At 36.1% G+C, this 15,773-nt stretch overlaps 1 protein-coding gene across 3 annotated transcripts in view; it reads left to right on the top strand.

The window, feature by feature from the left end:
• RUNDC3B (RUN domain containing 3B) overlaps nt 1-15,051 on the top strand; it is a 50,358-nt gene extending 35,307 nt beyond the window's left edge. For all 3 annotated transcript variants that reach the window (XM_064678378.1, XM_064678396.1, XM_064678387.1), the window contains exons 9-11: nt 10,137-10,283; nt 10,670-10,785; nt 12,657-15,051. In XM_064678378.1, the coding sequence (XP_064534448.1) occupies nt 10,137-10,283; nt 10,670-10,785; nt 12,657-12,802 (409 nt within the window). In that variant the 3' untranslated portion in view covers nt 12,803-15,051. The remainder of the gene's footprint in view (nt 1-10,136; nt 10,284-10,669; nt 10,786-12,656) is intronic.
• The last annotated feature ends 722 nt before the right edge of the window (nt 15,052-15,773 follow it).

Below are 15,773 nucleotides of genomic sequence, written 5' to 3'. Positions count from 1 at the left end.
AATTTGCTGCAATATTGTAATCCTGTTCTGTTTTACAAAGGTGTAGTACACAGAAAGATGGGAAGTTCTGTTTTCAGTGAGGTGGAAATCCAAGAAGACATGGGTGTTTCCTTTTTGCTTGAAAATATAACTAGGAAAGTTCAGCTGGGCGTAGTACATGGACAGACAGACTCCTGCAATTCAGAGTGGAGCATACAGGGCAAGGCACAGAACACTGCAGAATTAAACAAATTTGCAATCAAGCCTCCAACATGACAAAGGATATGCTATTCTTAGAACCCACTTGGGTTTACTGCGTAGCAGGAAGCCAAAAGTTTCTGGGTTGATAGCAGCCTGAAGGAAAGGACTTACTCTGCAAGATGCAGCAGATAAGGAAGAGTTTAATTTTTACTATTTTAGTATCGCTTTCAGAACTTTTGAAAGGGAGGTTTAAAATGTCTATATTAAAATAAACCTTAAAATGTTAAAAAAGCTTAAAGCTTTTGAAGCTGTTGGTGTCTTCAAGGATAAGATATGTTGGTATATTTATATCAAAATGTTGTCTTACTCCAAAGGGAAAAATACTCATTTTTGTGAGGAGTCTCTCTTCTGCCTCTCTCCACCCCAGCCCCCTTGATGAGTTAGAGACCCATAGGAACTTTTCTTTCATCATTTTGCGTGCTTAACAACATTAGCAGGGCAATGTGTCCCCTTCTATGAGTCTCTACTGTGTAATACTAAAATCTTCTTTTACAGTGGCATCCTTTCTTTTTTCTCCATAGCTACACTTCTGTGGATAAAGGCATTGCATTGAAGTAGCAAGCAAGAAGGCTTTAAATAAGTTACTTGGACATTAGCACTTCACGCATTCAAAATTCCAGAATATTTATCCAATGTAGAATGATAAGGTTGGGAGCAGGGGAAAACAAGGCCTTTCAAAATAATAATAATGACAAGTATTGAACCTCTGAGGCCCTCAATGCAATGCAGTTGCAAACGATGTGCATTCCCAGTAGGAAAGTGTATTGTGTGGATCATGGAGTTTCTTCCTCTGTTAATATACCTGAACTTACATGAAGTGAACTGTGGCAGAAAAGAATACTTGCTTTGGCATAGTAATACAACAGACAATTGATGTCTTCCTCTTTTAATTCCACAAAGAGAATTATGTCTGGAACAGGTGAAGGTTTTGATTGCATAAAAGGGTTTAAATAACTTGATATTGCAAAGGGAGGGGATAGAAAACATCATCTGAAATATACGGTAAGTCCATCATGGTGCATAATCGTTGACTGCTGGAGTATGATCATAGAGACTGAATTTAATCTCTTTGTGCTTTACCCATTTATATAAATAAACTTGCCATTACCATTTGCTTCTGAGAGTCATAGGTTTTTGTGCTTCGTTTCTTAACACTCAAACTCATTTACTGTAGATTTGCTTCAATATTCCAGAAGATATTGATGAGAAAAACAAGCATTTCATAGTGCTTATACATAAAGGAGATAAGTTGAACAAGGGTTATTTTTACATTCTTCTAATATTCTAATATTCTTCTTAATGCAAGTTACATGAAGTTCAATACCAAACTAAATGGGCTTTAAATGACAAATAGTAAAAATATAATCAGTTTTTGATGGAGTGGAAGAACAGTGCCAAGTTAAAATGGTGAGGAGAGTGTAGTTCTGTATTTGCAGGCATAATTCTTTGTCATTAATATATTGAAGGAGTCTCTCTGAGATTATCCAGATGAAAGAAACTGATATTTAAATTATCCTAAATTTCAGTTTTATTTTACTAGATTTATTTGTTTGAATAAATCATATTGGGAATTAACTTTCATCCAGTCAAAAAAAAATATAGCAAATCCATTTTATACTTTTAAAACAAAATTAAAGTTACTCTAAAATACAACTAGTTTGACCAAAGTAAAGGTGAGTTACAGTTCAGTGTATGTGCACACGCAGTGGCAGAAATGCTTAAGTTTTAAAAAAATTATGGATATTTGTAAATTTAGGTTACAACTTGTCTTTCTAGTTTTAAGGCTAAAACTTTGTGTCTTGTGTTTTTTCAATATTATACTAAAATAAAACACAGTCTGAAGGAGTTTTGGAAAGGCTTAGAATAGAAAAAGAGAAATGTCTGAAGTTATAACCAAGCAAATACAATGTAGTGTGTTACCTGATTATTGAGCAGGAGCTGCCTTCCTGTTTGGATAGCAAGTGGTTGAGATATAGGCTGGTGCCTTTTCTGTTTGTCATTGAGATGTTCTTATGCAATCATGTAACATCATAATTTTTCAGAATGTCCTTATCCAAATTATACCTCAAATTATTGTCTGTATTCTGAAACAAAGACTCCACTGTAATTAGGCTAGAAGTAAAGAGTCAAGCTGCTGGTATTTCTACCAATATAAACTTATACAAGTTATCTAAAGGTCAAAAAGATTGAAGGCTGTATAAAATTGATAACTAATTTTTATTACTGGAGGCTATATTTCAAGATCTCTGAGACAATAAAGGAGGACTAAAAAATGCTGAAGAATCTTTGAGGGTTTCTATTCACGACTTGTGCCATTGCTGTGACTCACTAAGATCTGTTGGTCAGTTAGAAAGAGTAAGAAAACGTGTTGCGGTAGGACATTCCTGGTTTTTTTCACTGCAGCAGCTGCCTTTAAAAAGTCTGCTGGGATCTAACTGCTCTGGCGTCTAATTTGGGGAATGCTGTGTATGTGCACAAGGCACAAACCTGAGAGAGGTGATATGTTGCAGCATCAAAATCTACTGGTAAGTAACCCGTTTTCATACCTGCTGATCTAATTTCTCAAAGTCCAATGATATACCAGTCCAGACAGCTCACTGTCGTGCTACAGTACTGACAGTTTTGGAGTTCCCTTTTGTTTTAGAGTTGCTCTTACAGATTTTGATTATATTCATGTATGCTATCAATTTGAGTTTGCATTCCATATTTCCTGTCCTAAATAAAGGTTTTTAAAGTTTGTTCTTTCTTACTCAAATGTTTTTATTTTTTTTTAAGCTTTTATTTTTACTTTTACTTTTCACTACTCAGGAAGTTCTTGAACTGGAGCACTCATCTGATATAATTCCCTTTCTTAGGGAATTAGTCTGTTTGGTTTATTTCCTGTCTTCATCTGCTGGTAGGAGGGCAAATTGCCAACTGGACTGGCATTTTCTGGATTTGGAGAAATTAAACTTGCAGGTAAGAAATTACTAGTTTTTCATAGGCATAATTGGAAACAGAACTGACTTTTGGTTTATTAAACAAACAGAAAAATCTGTGTAAATGGGTCTTGTGGAACAGGCTTCCAATGGTGTGAATCTGGATTTGACCCAGGGGAAGTTAGAAATCCAATCTAGCTGAAATGAGACCAGAAATTCTATGTGGTTACCCAGATAAGGCTTTTCTATATTAGCTTGGACTAAACTCGAGATTAAATTTTATTTACTTATTTATTTTTTAATTCCCAGGTAATATAGTTACAGTATAGTGACTGACCAAAGATAATCAACGTTTTATGCCATGCAGGTTGTCTTTTGTCCCCATCCCTCACTGAAATGTAAGTCAGGTCACACTTTCAAAATGCAGAAATCTTAGATGTGTTAATTCAAAGGAGTAATTTCTTAATCTTTTGAGAGGCTACGTGCCTCTCAGAACAATGCTAGTGCAAAGAGAACTGTTTGTGGGGTTACCTTGGGAATTAAATTAAAAAAACAAACAAAAAACCAAACCAAACCAACAACAACAACAAAAACCCACAAAAACTCAAACAAAAAAAACCACAAAAGCTTCTTCAAAAAACTTTTTAAAATAGATAATTTTGATGATCCATTTTCAGAGTGACTCCTTACTTGATTGTACCAATACTGAAAAGGCAGCAGGGATGGAAATGAGCAGTAATTTGTCAGTAGCATTTTATGTGTGTACCTTACAAAAATATTACCTGCACATGTTTAAGAAATATTTTCAAAAAATAAATCTTTATGTAAACAGCTCAGAATAATAGAAGTTGAGGAAATCTGCAAGTAAATATTGTGGAGAGTACCTGACAAAGAAAGGGTCAGTGAACACTAGAGGAGAAGGATGTTTATTGAAAGACCTCACTAATCTCACATTTCCCAGCTTCTTAAACACATTATTAAATAACTGAAAGTCAAAAACATGCAGAGACTTTTTTGGGAATAGCTGTGTAAACCTGATGAATGCTCTGGCTGCTTCTGTTATTCTTGAATAAAAGTAGTAAATTTACAGGCCTGGAGGGAGCATATCTATCTGCAGACACTTAGTTCCAACTTGGGAGTATGTTAGTATTGATTAGTTATGACTCATAAGTATTCTCAGGAATTCATTAGCAGGATGTTTTTACTTTTCTTTGTTTTTGAAGTGGAGCTTAATTTAAATAGTGGTTTCTGATTTAGAGAACAAAAAATACAAATGTAAGCCAAATATTTGTTAGTTTTTAATCATGTATTCTAGTATTAAGATGATGTTCTCATCTTTTTTGCTAATTGTTTTGCTGAACAAATTATTACTTGCAGTAGTATTTTGAGTTTTTATGAAGTTTTTCTTTTTTTCAGACATTAAAAAAACCCCACCACAATTCAAATGTCGTAACTTAAATAGGGTATCCAGGGCTAACATGGCAAGACTGTGTATATTATACTTCTCTTATATATATGCATTATGGAAAAATCTATGCTGTGAAGTAATGCAAAGGATATTTGGTCATTTTAAAAGCAATGTCCTAGTCTCAGCTGGGATAGAGTTAATTTTCTTCCTAGTGCTGTGTTTTGTATTCAGTATGAGAGTAATCTTGATAAGAGACTGATGTTTTGGATGTCACTGAGTATTTTTTCTCTGCCTGCTATCTCTTCACTGTTTCTTGATTTTTTTAGTGTTTTTCAGAACTTGAAACACTGTATGAAATTATATTACAGAAGTGTTTATTGGGGTAAGGACTGCTTGAGGCACAACTGTTTTCTTTCTGCAGATTATAAAACAAGCACTTTTTGTCAGTGTGATTATAAAGAGATGGAAATTACTGTAAGCAGGGAAGATATCAGTTAGTTGGATGAGGGAGGGGAAGTTCACAGGCTCTCAAACATTCAAGAATTTTTTCATGCCTAGATTAGGGAATGTACTATGAATCGGGTTAACACCTCTGCTTTCATAATAAATTCTTACATATTCTTCCTACTCTGCACAAAATTTTTCTGCACTCCCCAGTCTCACCATGTTAGTTCAGGATGTCCTGTTCAGCCACATCTCACTGCCTTTCTTTCATTCAAAAAAAAATCATACAATCTCTTATTAAGATCCACTGTGTTCTCCGTGTAGCAACTGTCTTCCTGAGATATACTACTTTTAGCCTTGTTTTTTTCCAGTCTGAAGAAAAAGAGTTAACAGCTTGTTGTATATGCTTGTTTTTACTCAAACTTGATCGTATTTCCTTATTTTTTAACTTTTCTCTTTAGTAAATCCTTTTGTTTCTCTTACTTCTCCTCTTCTCTTTTTGGAATGTCCTTGCTTTTACTCTTGTATTAAATGGATTAACTTATTATCTACAAACCTTATCTTGCATCATCTTCAAATCCTCACAGCTACAAACCCAAGAGAACAATATTTTATTGAACTGTATTTAATAATAGAACTACATACTTGTGATCTTCACTGTTATTCTTTTGATGTATTATGGATTTTGTTCCATGTAAGTTATAAGTTGAACAGTAATATACTTGGTAAAATCTAGGGTTTGAGTCTTGGTCTATAGGTGTTCAGGTCATTCTGAATTTGAGTTGGTGTTTCTTGCCAGTGGCTCATTCTTAGAAACAGAAGTGGTAGAAAAAAATCTGTGTGAACATAGGCCATTCCAGTTCAGTATGTGTTACTACAGACCAGCATTTTATACAGAAGTTTATACATTACATTACATTAATTTTATGTGACCTTTCAGTAACACTTGAAATATTTCCCAGTTAAGGCCCAAAGAGTTCAGCAGTTCCTCTTTTTTGTTTCTTTTTAAAAAAAAAAAAACCAGAAAACACTGATTTTGCATTTTATTCTCAAATATTTTTTGAAACTTGTAAATTCCACAAATATCTATTTGCCATTTGTACCTCTACACCATTTCTTCACTTCTTATTTTTGCTCTGTCATGACTTTAATTTTCTTCTGAAAGCTTTTATATGCCAGACTTTTTTTGCTATACAAGCAGATAAATAAGTTTCAATAGTAATATTGTTTGTATATTTCAATAGTAATATTGCCTGACAGTAAACATCTAGAGGAAAGCTCAGAGTCTTCATTACACTCCTGGTGATGAGGAAAAGTCCTGCTTCAAATCCTGTAGCATCTCTGCCCTGATCTGGCCAGCACTGGTTACAGTGTTTGTGTTCTAGGGAACAGGAGTGCTACTGTGGAAATTGTCTGCCTTGAATAAAATAAATTGTTGTCCTTTGAGAGCTCTTAACATCTAGAAACTGCTTCTCTTGTCTGAACAGGAGCAGGACAGCACTCGATAATCTTATGCAGCATTTTTTCACATTGTATATTCTGAAATTTGTATGCTTTTTTCATTAAAACTTGTTCATATTTCCTTCCTTTTTAACTCCTTTCTACAGTAAATGCTTTTGTATCCATTTCTTTTGCTCTTCCTGTTTTTGAATATTTGTAGCAGGATAATTTTTGCCTTATGGTGATTGTTTGAGGATTATGTATGCTGTGTAGACATGGCACTTAAGGACATGGTTTAGTGGTGGACTTGGCAGTGTTAGGTTTAGGGTTGGACTCAGTGATCTTAAAGGTCTTTTCCAACCTAAATGGTTCTATGATTCTGTGCAGTTTAACACTTTGACTCTTCAAGTCTGGTTAAACAAAGGCAGTACCAGTTTTTGCATATTATCGAGAGAATTGCTGTTTGCAGACAGTGCCTTTATAATGACTCTGCTGCAGCAGAATCTCGTGATACTTGAAAAATGGCTGCAAAAGAGCAAAAAGCTAAATAATCTCAAAAGCTGAAAAAATAGGTGGTAACTAATAACACCTGCTGTGAATATTTAATCTAACTTTCTAATGTCTATACTACTATTTTAAATATCAGATGGGACTGATTTTATGTATTCAAATCTATTTTTACATAATTTTAAAAATTCAAAATTACAGTTTTAGGAGGAGAATAGTTAGTTATGTATCCTACTTGATGCCTGGTTTTCTTCCTGGACATGGTGGAGTGGTTTAAGAAGTGACCTACTGGAGCTATCTTTTAATCTTGTTATGCTAAAATCCCTGGAGCAGTTTGGTGGGTCTTCAGAATTTCTTTGTTCAAGATGCAAAAAGGGTGAAATTTCAGGTTACTGTAGGATAACGATTTGTGGGGAAAGCCTCAATATAGAAACCCACATAGAATGCAAAAATTCCACTATTAGCAACTTGCCTGTAAAAGTGTGTTGTGTGGTGATAACATACAGGAGTTGTCCAAATGGGAATTTACGTGTATGTGTTATATGTGTGTGAATTTGCATTTAGGCATTGTGGGCATAGTGACTCATATAAACTGTATGCTGTTATGAAGCTTCTATGAAAGCATGCAAGCTGTCCTTCTGAATAAGGTACCTGGCAAGCCTCATGAGAATTTGCTTGCTCTCTGTTTCAGTTTCCTTAAATCAACAAACCTGTAACAGACTTGTTTAATGCTCAATGTCCCCATGGAATTAGGGTTATTAAATGGAGAAGGGAATACCATACAAGATATTTGAAATTATTGAGAGCTTTGGGTTAGCAAAGTGTTTATTCCTGTAGACCCCTTAGAGAGAGGAGGGTGAGGAGGGAGACCTCTGGGTAGAAAAGTTGATTGTTTACTTCTATGAATGCTGGGGGAATTAGTCATCTTGTGAAAAGTTTCTTGAAACTATGGTGCTTTACCCCCTTCTCGTGCAATATTACTGTGCATCTGTCTCCACTCTCAAACTCAGCTGCTAAAAATTCTTTACTGAGCTCACTATTGTCTTTGTTTTGTGAGAAATTTTGGCTCTTTGGGCAGTGTTAAGTGCCCTTATTGAGGTTCCTGTCTAAACAGTTCAGAAAGCACCAGAATAACAACTGCGTGGTAAAAATAGACCTGTTGACAATGTTATTTGAGAATTCACATAAATGTGCGTGTGCCATGAATAGTTATTTAATTTGCTGTGCAGTTTGGCATTTCAGATAAGAACATGGCATTTGGCTTTGAACTTTTGAGTACATTGGGTACAGAGATTAGCTTTTTGCTTCAGGCCAGAGATAGTCAAACTTGTTGTAGAGCAGCATTTTACTATTGTCTAGTATTTTGTGGATTGGAGAATTTATGGGTTAACAAGCACTATTACTTTTGTTTCTAGTAATTCTACAGCAGTATAAGGGTAGGCTGGACGTTGCCTTTTACTATTGAAGAAGGGCTGATCCTGTCTTGGAGCCTGAGGAACTATGTACTTTCCTTATTTCTATATGACTTTTGGCAGGTGATTTCTGATTTCTAATGTTGGCATTTTAGCTTTCTCATTTTCAGAATTGTAGAAAATTGATTTACTTTATAGGAATATGAGGCAAAACTAATTTGAACATGTAAGGTATTCAGTTTATACTTTTTCTGTCAGTTATAGACATAAGTTACTAGAATCTGTAGGGTGGTAGAAAACAGAATAACTATGTATTATATTTTGCCTGGAAGTATATAATGGAATTAACATATCTGGATTTCAGTTGATTCATTCAAAAGTATTGAAAGGGACAGTGGGAGGTGTTCGAACTACAAAAAAAATCGAGGGGGCGCGGGACAACATCACTTCCTCATAGTGGGTTTGCAAAATAGTTGGGCTGTAATTACCATTATGCTGGCAGAAAGAATCATTTGCCTGCGGTTGCTTTTTCTTTGTTGCTTTTGCAGAAGGATTCTAATTTCAACTTTTTTTTCTGTGCATAAATACATCTCAATAGTTTCTAAATTGCTTCCCCTAAGAAAAATGAACAGTTTAAGGTGCTTTATGAAAATTGCAGTCTGTTGGTCCCTCAAAGTAGAACATCTGTCCGATTGCTAGCTCAGTTTTCCCCAGGGCTCAGCTTTGGGGCCAGTCCTGTTTAACATCTTTATTGATGATGTGAACATGGGGATTGAGTGCACCCTCAGTAAATTTGCAGATGACACTAAGTTGCGTGGGAGTGTAGATCTGCTTGAGGGTAGGAAGGTTCTGCAGTGGCATCTAGGCAGACTCAATCCGTGGGCTAGGGGCAACTGCATGAGGTTCAACAAGACCAAGTGCTGGGTCCTGCACTTGGGTCACAACAACCCTGTGCAGCACTACAGGCTCAGGGAGGAATGGCTTGAGAGCTGTTCAGCAGACAGGGACTTTGGGGTGTTGGTCCACAGCTGGCTCAATATGAGCCAGCAGTGTGCCCAGGTGGCCAAGAAGGCAAATGGTATCCTGGCCTGTATCAGGAATACTGTGGCCAGTAGGACTAGAGAAGTGATCGTGCTGTAGACGGCACTGGTGAGGCCGCACCTCAAGTACTGCGTTCAGTTTTGGGCCCCTCACTTTTAAAAAGGACGTTGAGGTGCTGAAGTGTGCCCAGAGAAAGGCAACAAGGTTTGTGAAGGGTCTAGAAAATATGTCTTATAAGGAACAGCTGAGGAAGCTGGGTTTGTTTAGTCTTGAGAAGAGGAGGCTCAGGGGGCACTTCGTGGCTCTCTACAAACTGAAAGGAGGTTGTAGCGAGCTGGGGGCTGGTCTCTGCTGCCATGCCTGCAGTGAGAGGACAAAAGGAAATGGCCCTAACCTGAGACAAGGATGATTCAGATTAGATAGTAGAAAAAACTTTTTCACTGTTAGCATGGTCAGGCATAGGAATAGGTTGCCTGGGGAGGTGGTGGAGTCACCACCCCTGGAATGTTCAAGAGGCGAAGTGTCTGGATGTCGTGCTGGGTAATGTGGTTTAAGGGTTACACTGGTAGTGCTGGGTGTATGGTTAGACTGGATGATCTTGAGGTCTCTTCCAACCACGATAATTCTATGCTCAACTTTGTCAGGACTATTTGTCCTGGGTTTTTTTTCTGTACCTTAAGGAATTGCCTTTAATAGACTGGCGTTTACTGTTTTTTGTATTCACAGAACTGTGCTAAAGAATAATGACTTGAGATCAAGACAAGAATTAACTACTCACCTCACCAATCAGTGGCCTTCCCCAGGAGCTCTGGATGTCAATGCTGTTGCCTTGGACACTCTACTTTATAGAAAGCACAATCAACAATGGGATGAGTAAGTTTAATGTTTATTTTGATTCCCCTCTAGAGGAACAGAGAAACTGAAAATTATGTATTTCCCTCAGCACACTCTGAATCATATCCTGTCAGAGTTACCTGTTACAATGTACAACAATCAGCTGGTAAATAAAATCAATTTCTCTTGCTTACCATAAAAATTTCCTTCCTTTGGATTAATTTAAAAAAAGAAAGAGAGAAAAAGGAACTATTGCTTTAGGAAAAAACTAAAGCAATCATTTGATTTAGGAAACAAACAAATGAAAAAGTGTTTTAAGAGAAGAAAGATTAACTGCCTAGGTTTTTCTAGAAAATGTTTTAAGAGTTGAAGATATCTAGTTATATCTTTAAATATGTTGCTATTACATATTGATTGCTTTGCAGGAAAAGTTTTCAAAGTCTGGACCAGCTTTCAGCAGATGTTAGTCTTTCTCAATCTTCTCTGGATCCAGGTCACTCACAGGATGGGAAGCAGGATGGAATGAACATGTTAAATGAAGGTACAGAGCCAGTCTAGTGGCTTCCTTTAATTTTGTTCTTCATAGCTCTGAACTTCAGTGAGATGAGTTTTCAGTGTGAAGAAAATATACATTGAAAAGCATATTTTTCATTGTTATGCAAAGTGTTTCAGAGTCCGTGGGGAAACCCCCAAGGACTCTGCTTCAAATAATTTTGGATTTATGAAGATACCCACCCCACTCCCCCAATAAGTATAAGACTTTGTGCTGTGTTTAAAGCTAAGCTTCAAGTATGTTGCATATCTTCTTTTGCCATCACAGAACCAGTCAGCTCTGTTACAAGGAGGATCTTCTGACATCTTTCTGCTGTAATAAACGCTTTCATTTTGGTTCTTAAAAGAAAGATTAAAGGCAACTGGATTTGCAATTACCACTGTCATTCTTATATCTTGCATTTAACATTTATCTGTGAAGATGCAGCCTGACAGTGTTTCTATTAAAATAGAGAGAGGAACGTGATATGAACTGTGTATATAAGTGTAATATACATACACATTTCCTTTCAAAACCTGTATGTTTATCAAAGCTTAGCTGCTCCATCTTGTGGGCAATTGTAAAAGCAGAAAATGATGGAAGACTTATGAAATAGTAGTATTTTGGGCATAGAACATAAATTAATATAAAAAATCCTTTTTGTATCTCATCAAAGCTTTAAATGGACTTGATAATACAGAGCCTTAGTATTACATAACTGTTAAAGTTTCTTGGGTTTAAAATATCAAGGATGAAAAATGTAGAATTTTTTTAAAAACACTGTAAGCAGTCTTAAAATCTAATTCAAGTTTGCTTAGAGAAAGTGAAACAGAATAAACATGGCTCTTATAAAGAGTTCTTGTGCAGATCTACTTTCAACTGGTTTTTTGCACTGTTAATCACTTGAAGCTATGCTTTGTCTTCTGAAAATTAAAGTGCGGCAAAACCAGTGGTAATAACAGTTTAGGTTTTGATTTCAACACCGTCTTTAAAGGTAGCATACCATCTCGTTTCTAAATCAGTGACATTCATTAGCACTGAAGTTTTAATGTAGTTTTTAAGACACAGTGATCCTGCTGTGGTATCTTTGGTCTAACTCTCAATATGGCAGTTTTAACTAAATGATTGCAAGTTAAATTTTCACACTACTTTGTAATTCTTTGTAATGTAATTTATTAGCAGAGTTAGCACAAAGTAAGTAGAACAGGTATTCTGAGAAGACATAAAATAAACAGAGAAATTGTCCAGTGCAGTTTCATATGGGTATGTTTCATGTTAGCTGTCAGCTGTATTTGGATGACAGGGCAGATCTTAGCACTGCTACTCCTGCACTGTGTGGCGTTTTCCAGGGGTTGGAGCCTAATGCATTTCAAATTACCAAGGTTTAAAAAACAAAACATGCTTGTTTTGATAGAAATAGATCCTGATCCAGTTAATTCTACTCCTTTCTGTGGGATTTAAAGTTAGATCTTTGGTGCTGACATTGTATTAGTAATGTCACTTCCATTTATACACAATGGACTTTATATACAATTGCCTTCCATTTATATACAGTGGACAATTTATATACAATGAACTGGTGCTGGAATTAGTAACTTCAGTTCACTGTGTAGTCAGTGGAGCCTTTGGATCTGCCTCTGCAGGAGACTGACTACAGCCCAGCCTGTAGTGCACAGGTAGGGATCTCTGTACCACCTGGACAGGGAAGGTGTGGCATAAATTACGTGTCTTCCCAATGGCATTTATGAAGCATGCCTGTGCTGAAGCAGTAGTATGTAACTCATAATAGTGTAGATGAAACTGCCTTTTCTGTTATTTCTTTTTTATCTGTTATCTTGTGCTGTAAAAATTATTAGCTTAATTCTTGTTTTTCTTAACAGGGAAGGAAGACACTCCATCTTTGCTTGGTCTTTGTGGTTCTCTTACATCAGTAGCAAGCTACAAGTCTCTCACAAGTCTGAAATCAAGTGAATACCTTGCAAGTCCCACAACAGAGATGACAAGTCCAGGCTTAACACCATCTTGAGATACACATAAGAAGGAAGAGCTTTGTGTTGTATGCATTTGTTTTATGTTCCATAAAATGACTTGCAATGAAGACTGCTAGTTCTGAGTTAAAAAATAAGCTGCTTTATTTTTTCTTTTCCTGGTTACCTGTGTAATGTACAGATTCTGTCCATTTTCATTCACCTTTTTTTCCCCCAGAGGACTTTTCAGATTTTCTATTTTAATCTGGATTTATTTAAAGCTCTTTGTCAAGTACAGAATGTATAATCCGATGCTTATGAATGATTTTTAAAATGAAAGTTGGAAAACAGTCCCCTACTAAATTGCCGTCAGCTTTGTTTCTCCTTGCACTGGCCTGGCCCTGCTCTAGCCACTGTACTTTTCTGCAGTGCTTTAAGTATCTATCGACTCTTGCAGAATAGACAGGGAATCCTTAATGCCAGTCTTTATAGGCAAATAAATATTTAACTAAAATTCCAGCTTTTCATCTGTGTATGTTGTGTAGGACCTCAAATAGCATATTTAACCTATCAACAGCTTTTCTCAAGTTGACTCAGTGTTAGGTTTTGCATTCCTGTTAGTATCATGGCAGTGAAGAATCACACTGAAACACTCTTGCAAACTCTTGAAGTTGCATGTGAATAACAAATGTAACTTGATCATATAAATCAAGCATACTTAGCAATTTTCAAATGGTGAGGAAACTCACTAAATGCTTTTGAGTGACCTGAATTACAGATAATCTTACATTATATGAGAAATTTCTTGCTGGAAAGATAGAGACTAAGGATAGTGGGGTTAGCACCTTGGGAAGTTTGAATTCTGTGTTTATTGGCAAGATCCCAAGGAGAGTGAAAAAGGGGAAACAAAAACAAAGTAATGGCTGTATTTCCATGTTAAAGACTTTTCTCATCCCTGTAGGAGTGCAATAGGTATTTTTCTTGGTAAGATAATACAGCAGAACTTCTCAAGTCAGTTTTCTCAAATTACTTGCCATTGATTTAAATTATTGATAGGAAAAAAAAGAAAAAGGAGACATTTTTTAAATGTAACTAACTTTCCAAATCACCCTACAGTTTCAAAGTTTGCAACTAAATTTTTGAATTGCAAACTATATTCTTAATTCTTTGTAAGATACGGTCTTATCTATGAATTTTGCTAATCAAGGTAATGCTTAACACTATGATTAGTAACTTTTTAAACAAAAGTTAAATGCATGTAAGTATGTTGTATTTATAAGTGCTAGGGAAAATGCTTTTTTGTGCCAAAGAAGTTTCATAAATTGTTTACATGAGTAGCTGCAATACAGGACAGATTTTTAATTATTGCTTACTCTTAGGTGTTTACGGTATGTCACTACATTCTGTAGAGTTTTAGTTGATTTGCCTCTTGTGATGGTATCTTGGCATTACTACTAAAAACTGGTCATCATAGGATGGGCTTGAAAGAAACAGGATTCATTCTTACCTTTACTGAAACTACAGGGAATGTAGCCTTTGTAAGTATAGGCTATGCATCTCTGGAATTTATGGCACTGTTGGATTTAGCTGGAGGAGGTTCAAAATACATATCCTCAACTCTCTAGTCCATGCTGCTAGAGGTCACTGCATCCATGGCAGGGTACACAACTACTGATGCTGTTTTAATGCAGAATTTTGGAGCATTTTAGCAAAATCTACCAGATTTTTTCTTTAAAGCCCTCGTGTGCCCACCCAGTTAATTTCTCTGTAATAAACTGACAGTTAAATCCTGTCATACACTGTCAGAATGCCCACTAACTACTTCATGTAACTTTTTTTTGTTATCACATTAAGCACCTGTTCTTTCATGGCAGTTGAGTACCATTATTAAATATAAATTTGTAAACTAGAGATGCATTTTTACTATAAATAAAATGAGGGAATCCGGATTCCACAAGTTAACATTCTACATCAGGGTACAGTGATTTAATGGGTCTTGTTTGCTGTTAAACACTTCTCACATTACATCAGTATTTTGGAGGGGGCTATAATCATGATCTTCAGTCATGTTCACTGATGGCTCTTTTCTTGGAGCTACTAGTGTGAAATTCATGTGTCATTCAACTGAAGTCTTTTATGTGGTCAGACACCACTGAGTTTCTGGGTTTTGTGCATGGGAAATCAGTTATGTGTGTCTTTCTCAGTTCTAAACATTAATCATTTAAAAAAAATTAAAATGCCAAAACTGTATGTTGCCTTGACGTTCCATAAATGTTGCATGTAAATTAAACATTTTGTATCATCACAAGTTACAAATTTTTGTCTTTGTTTTAATCACGCAAGATAAAATAAGACCATTCAGTAAATTGAGCTTATAGCAAATTCTTTTCTTGCCAAATGGGGAAAGTCTGGTTTTGTTACTGGAAGTCATTCAGTGTCATCCAAAATCTGTTGTTATTCTTTTCTCTTAGGCCTTATTTTGTCAATTGATGTTCAAAAGTCACAGTGGGAGAACAGTGTTTAGTGTCTCCTCTGGCAGCACCTCTTGCCTGCACCATATGCTGTAACATGATACCTAACATCTTTACAACTGCATCATTTTTCAGCATGTGGTGAATTTTCACCAAGACAGAACACATGCTGGGGTACCTTCTTCATAGTAGGATAGGACTGAAGTCCATTTCTTGGGTAAAGCACACCTGAATGTCAGTGTCTTAATGACCTGAATACTGAGTTGCTTTTGCATCAGCACATTTTTTTGTTAAAATACACAAAAAAGTAAAATTCAACCCCTTCATTGAAAATGCTTGGAAAAAGGGAGGTAGAGTGAAGGTAGTTAAAAAATAATTTAAAAAAAATCATACAGAGGAAGCTCTGATTCAGTAACTGAAGTACCTACGGGCAAGTGAGGAGCTGCAGCTGCTCATAGCACGAGTGTGCAGCACACTGTGGCAGACAGTGGCTGCATCGACAGCAGCAAACTAAATATGCTCTTCCCTTCAGAGAGATGCATGGCTGAGTCAAAGAGGC

Source organism: Pseudopipra pipra, chromosome 1 (assembly GCF_036250125.1).
Source record: "Pseudopipra pipra isolate bDixPip1 chromosome 1, bDixPip1.hap1, whole genome shotgun sequence".
In the NCBI taxonomy this organism is placed as follows: Eukaryota; Metazoa; Chordata; class Aves; order Passeriformes; family Pipridae; genus Pseudopipra; species Pseudopipra pipra.
Note: the sequence above shows the minus strand (reverse complement) of the source record. Positions and strands in the feature narration are given on the sequence as shown.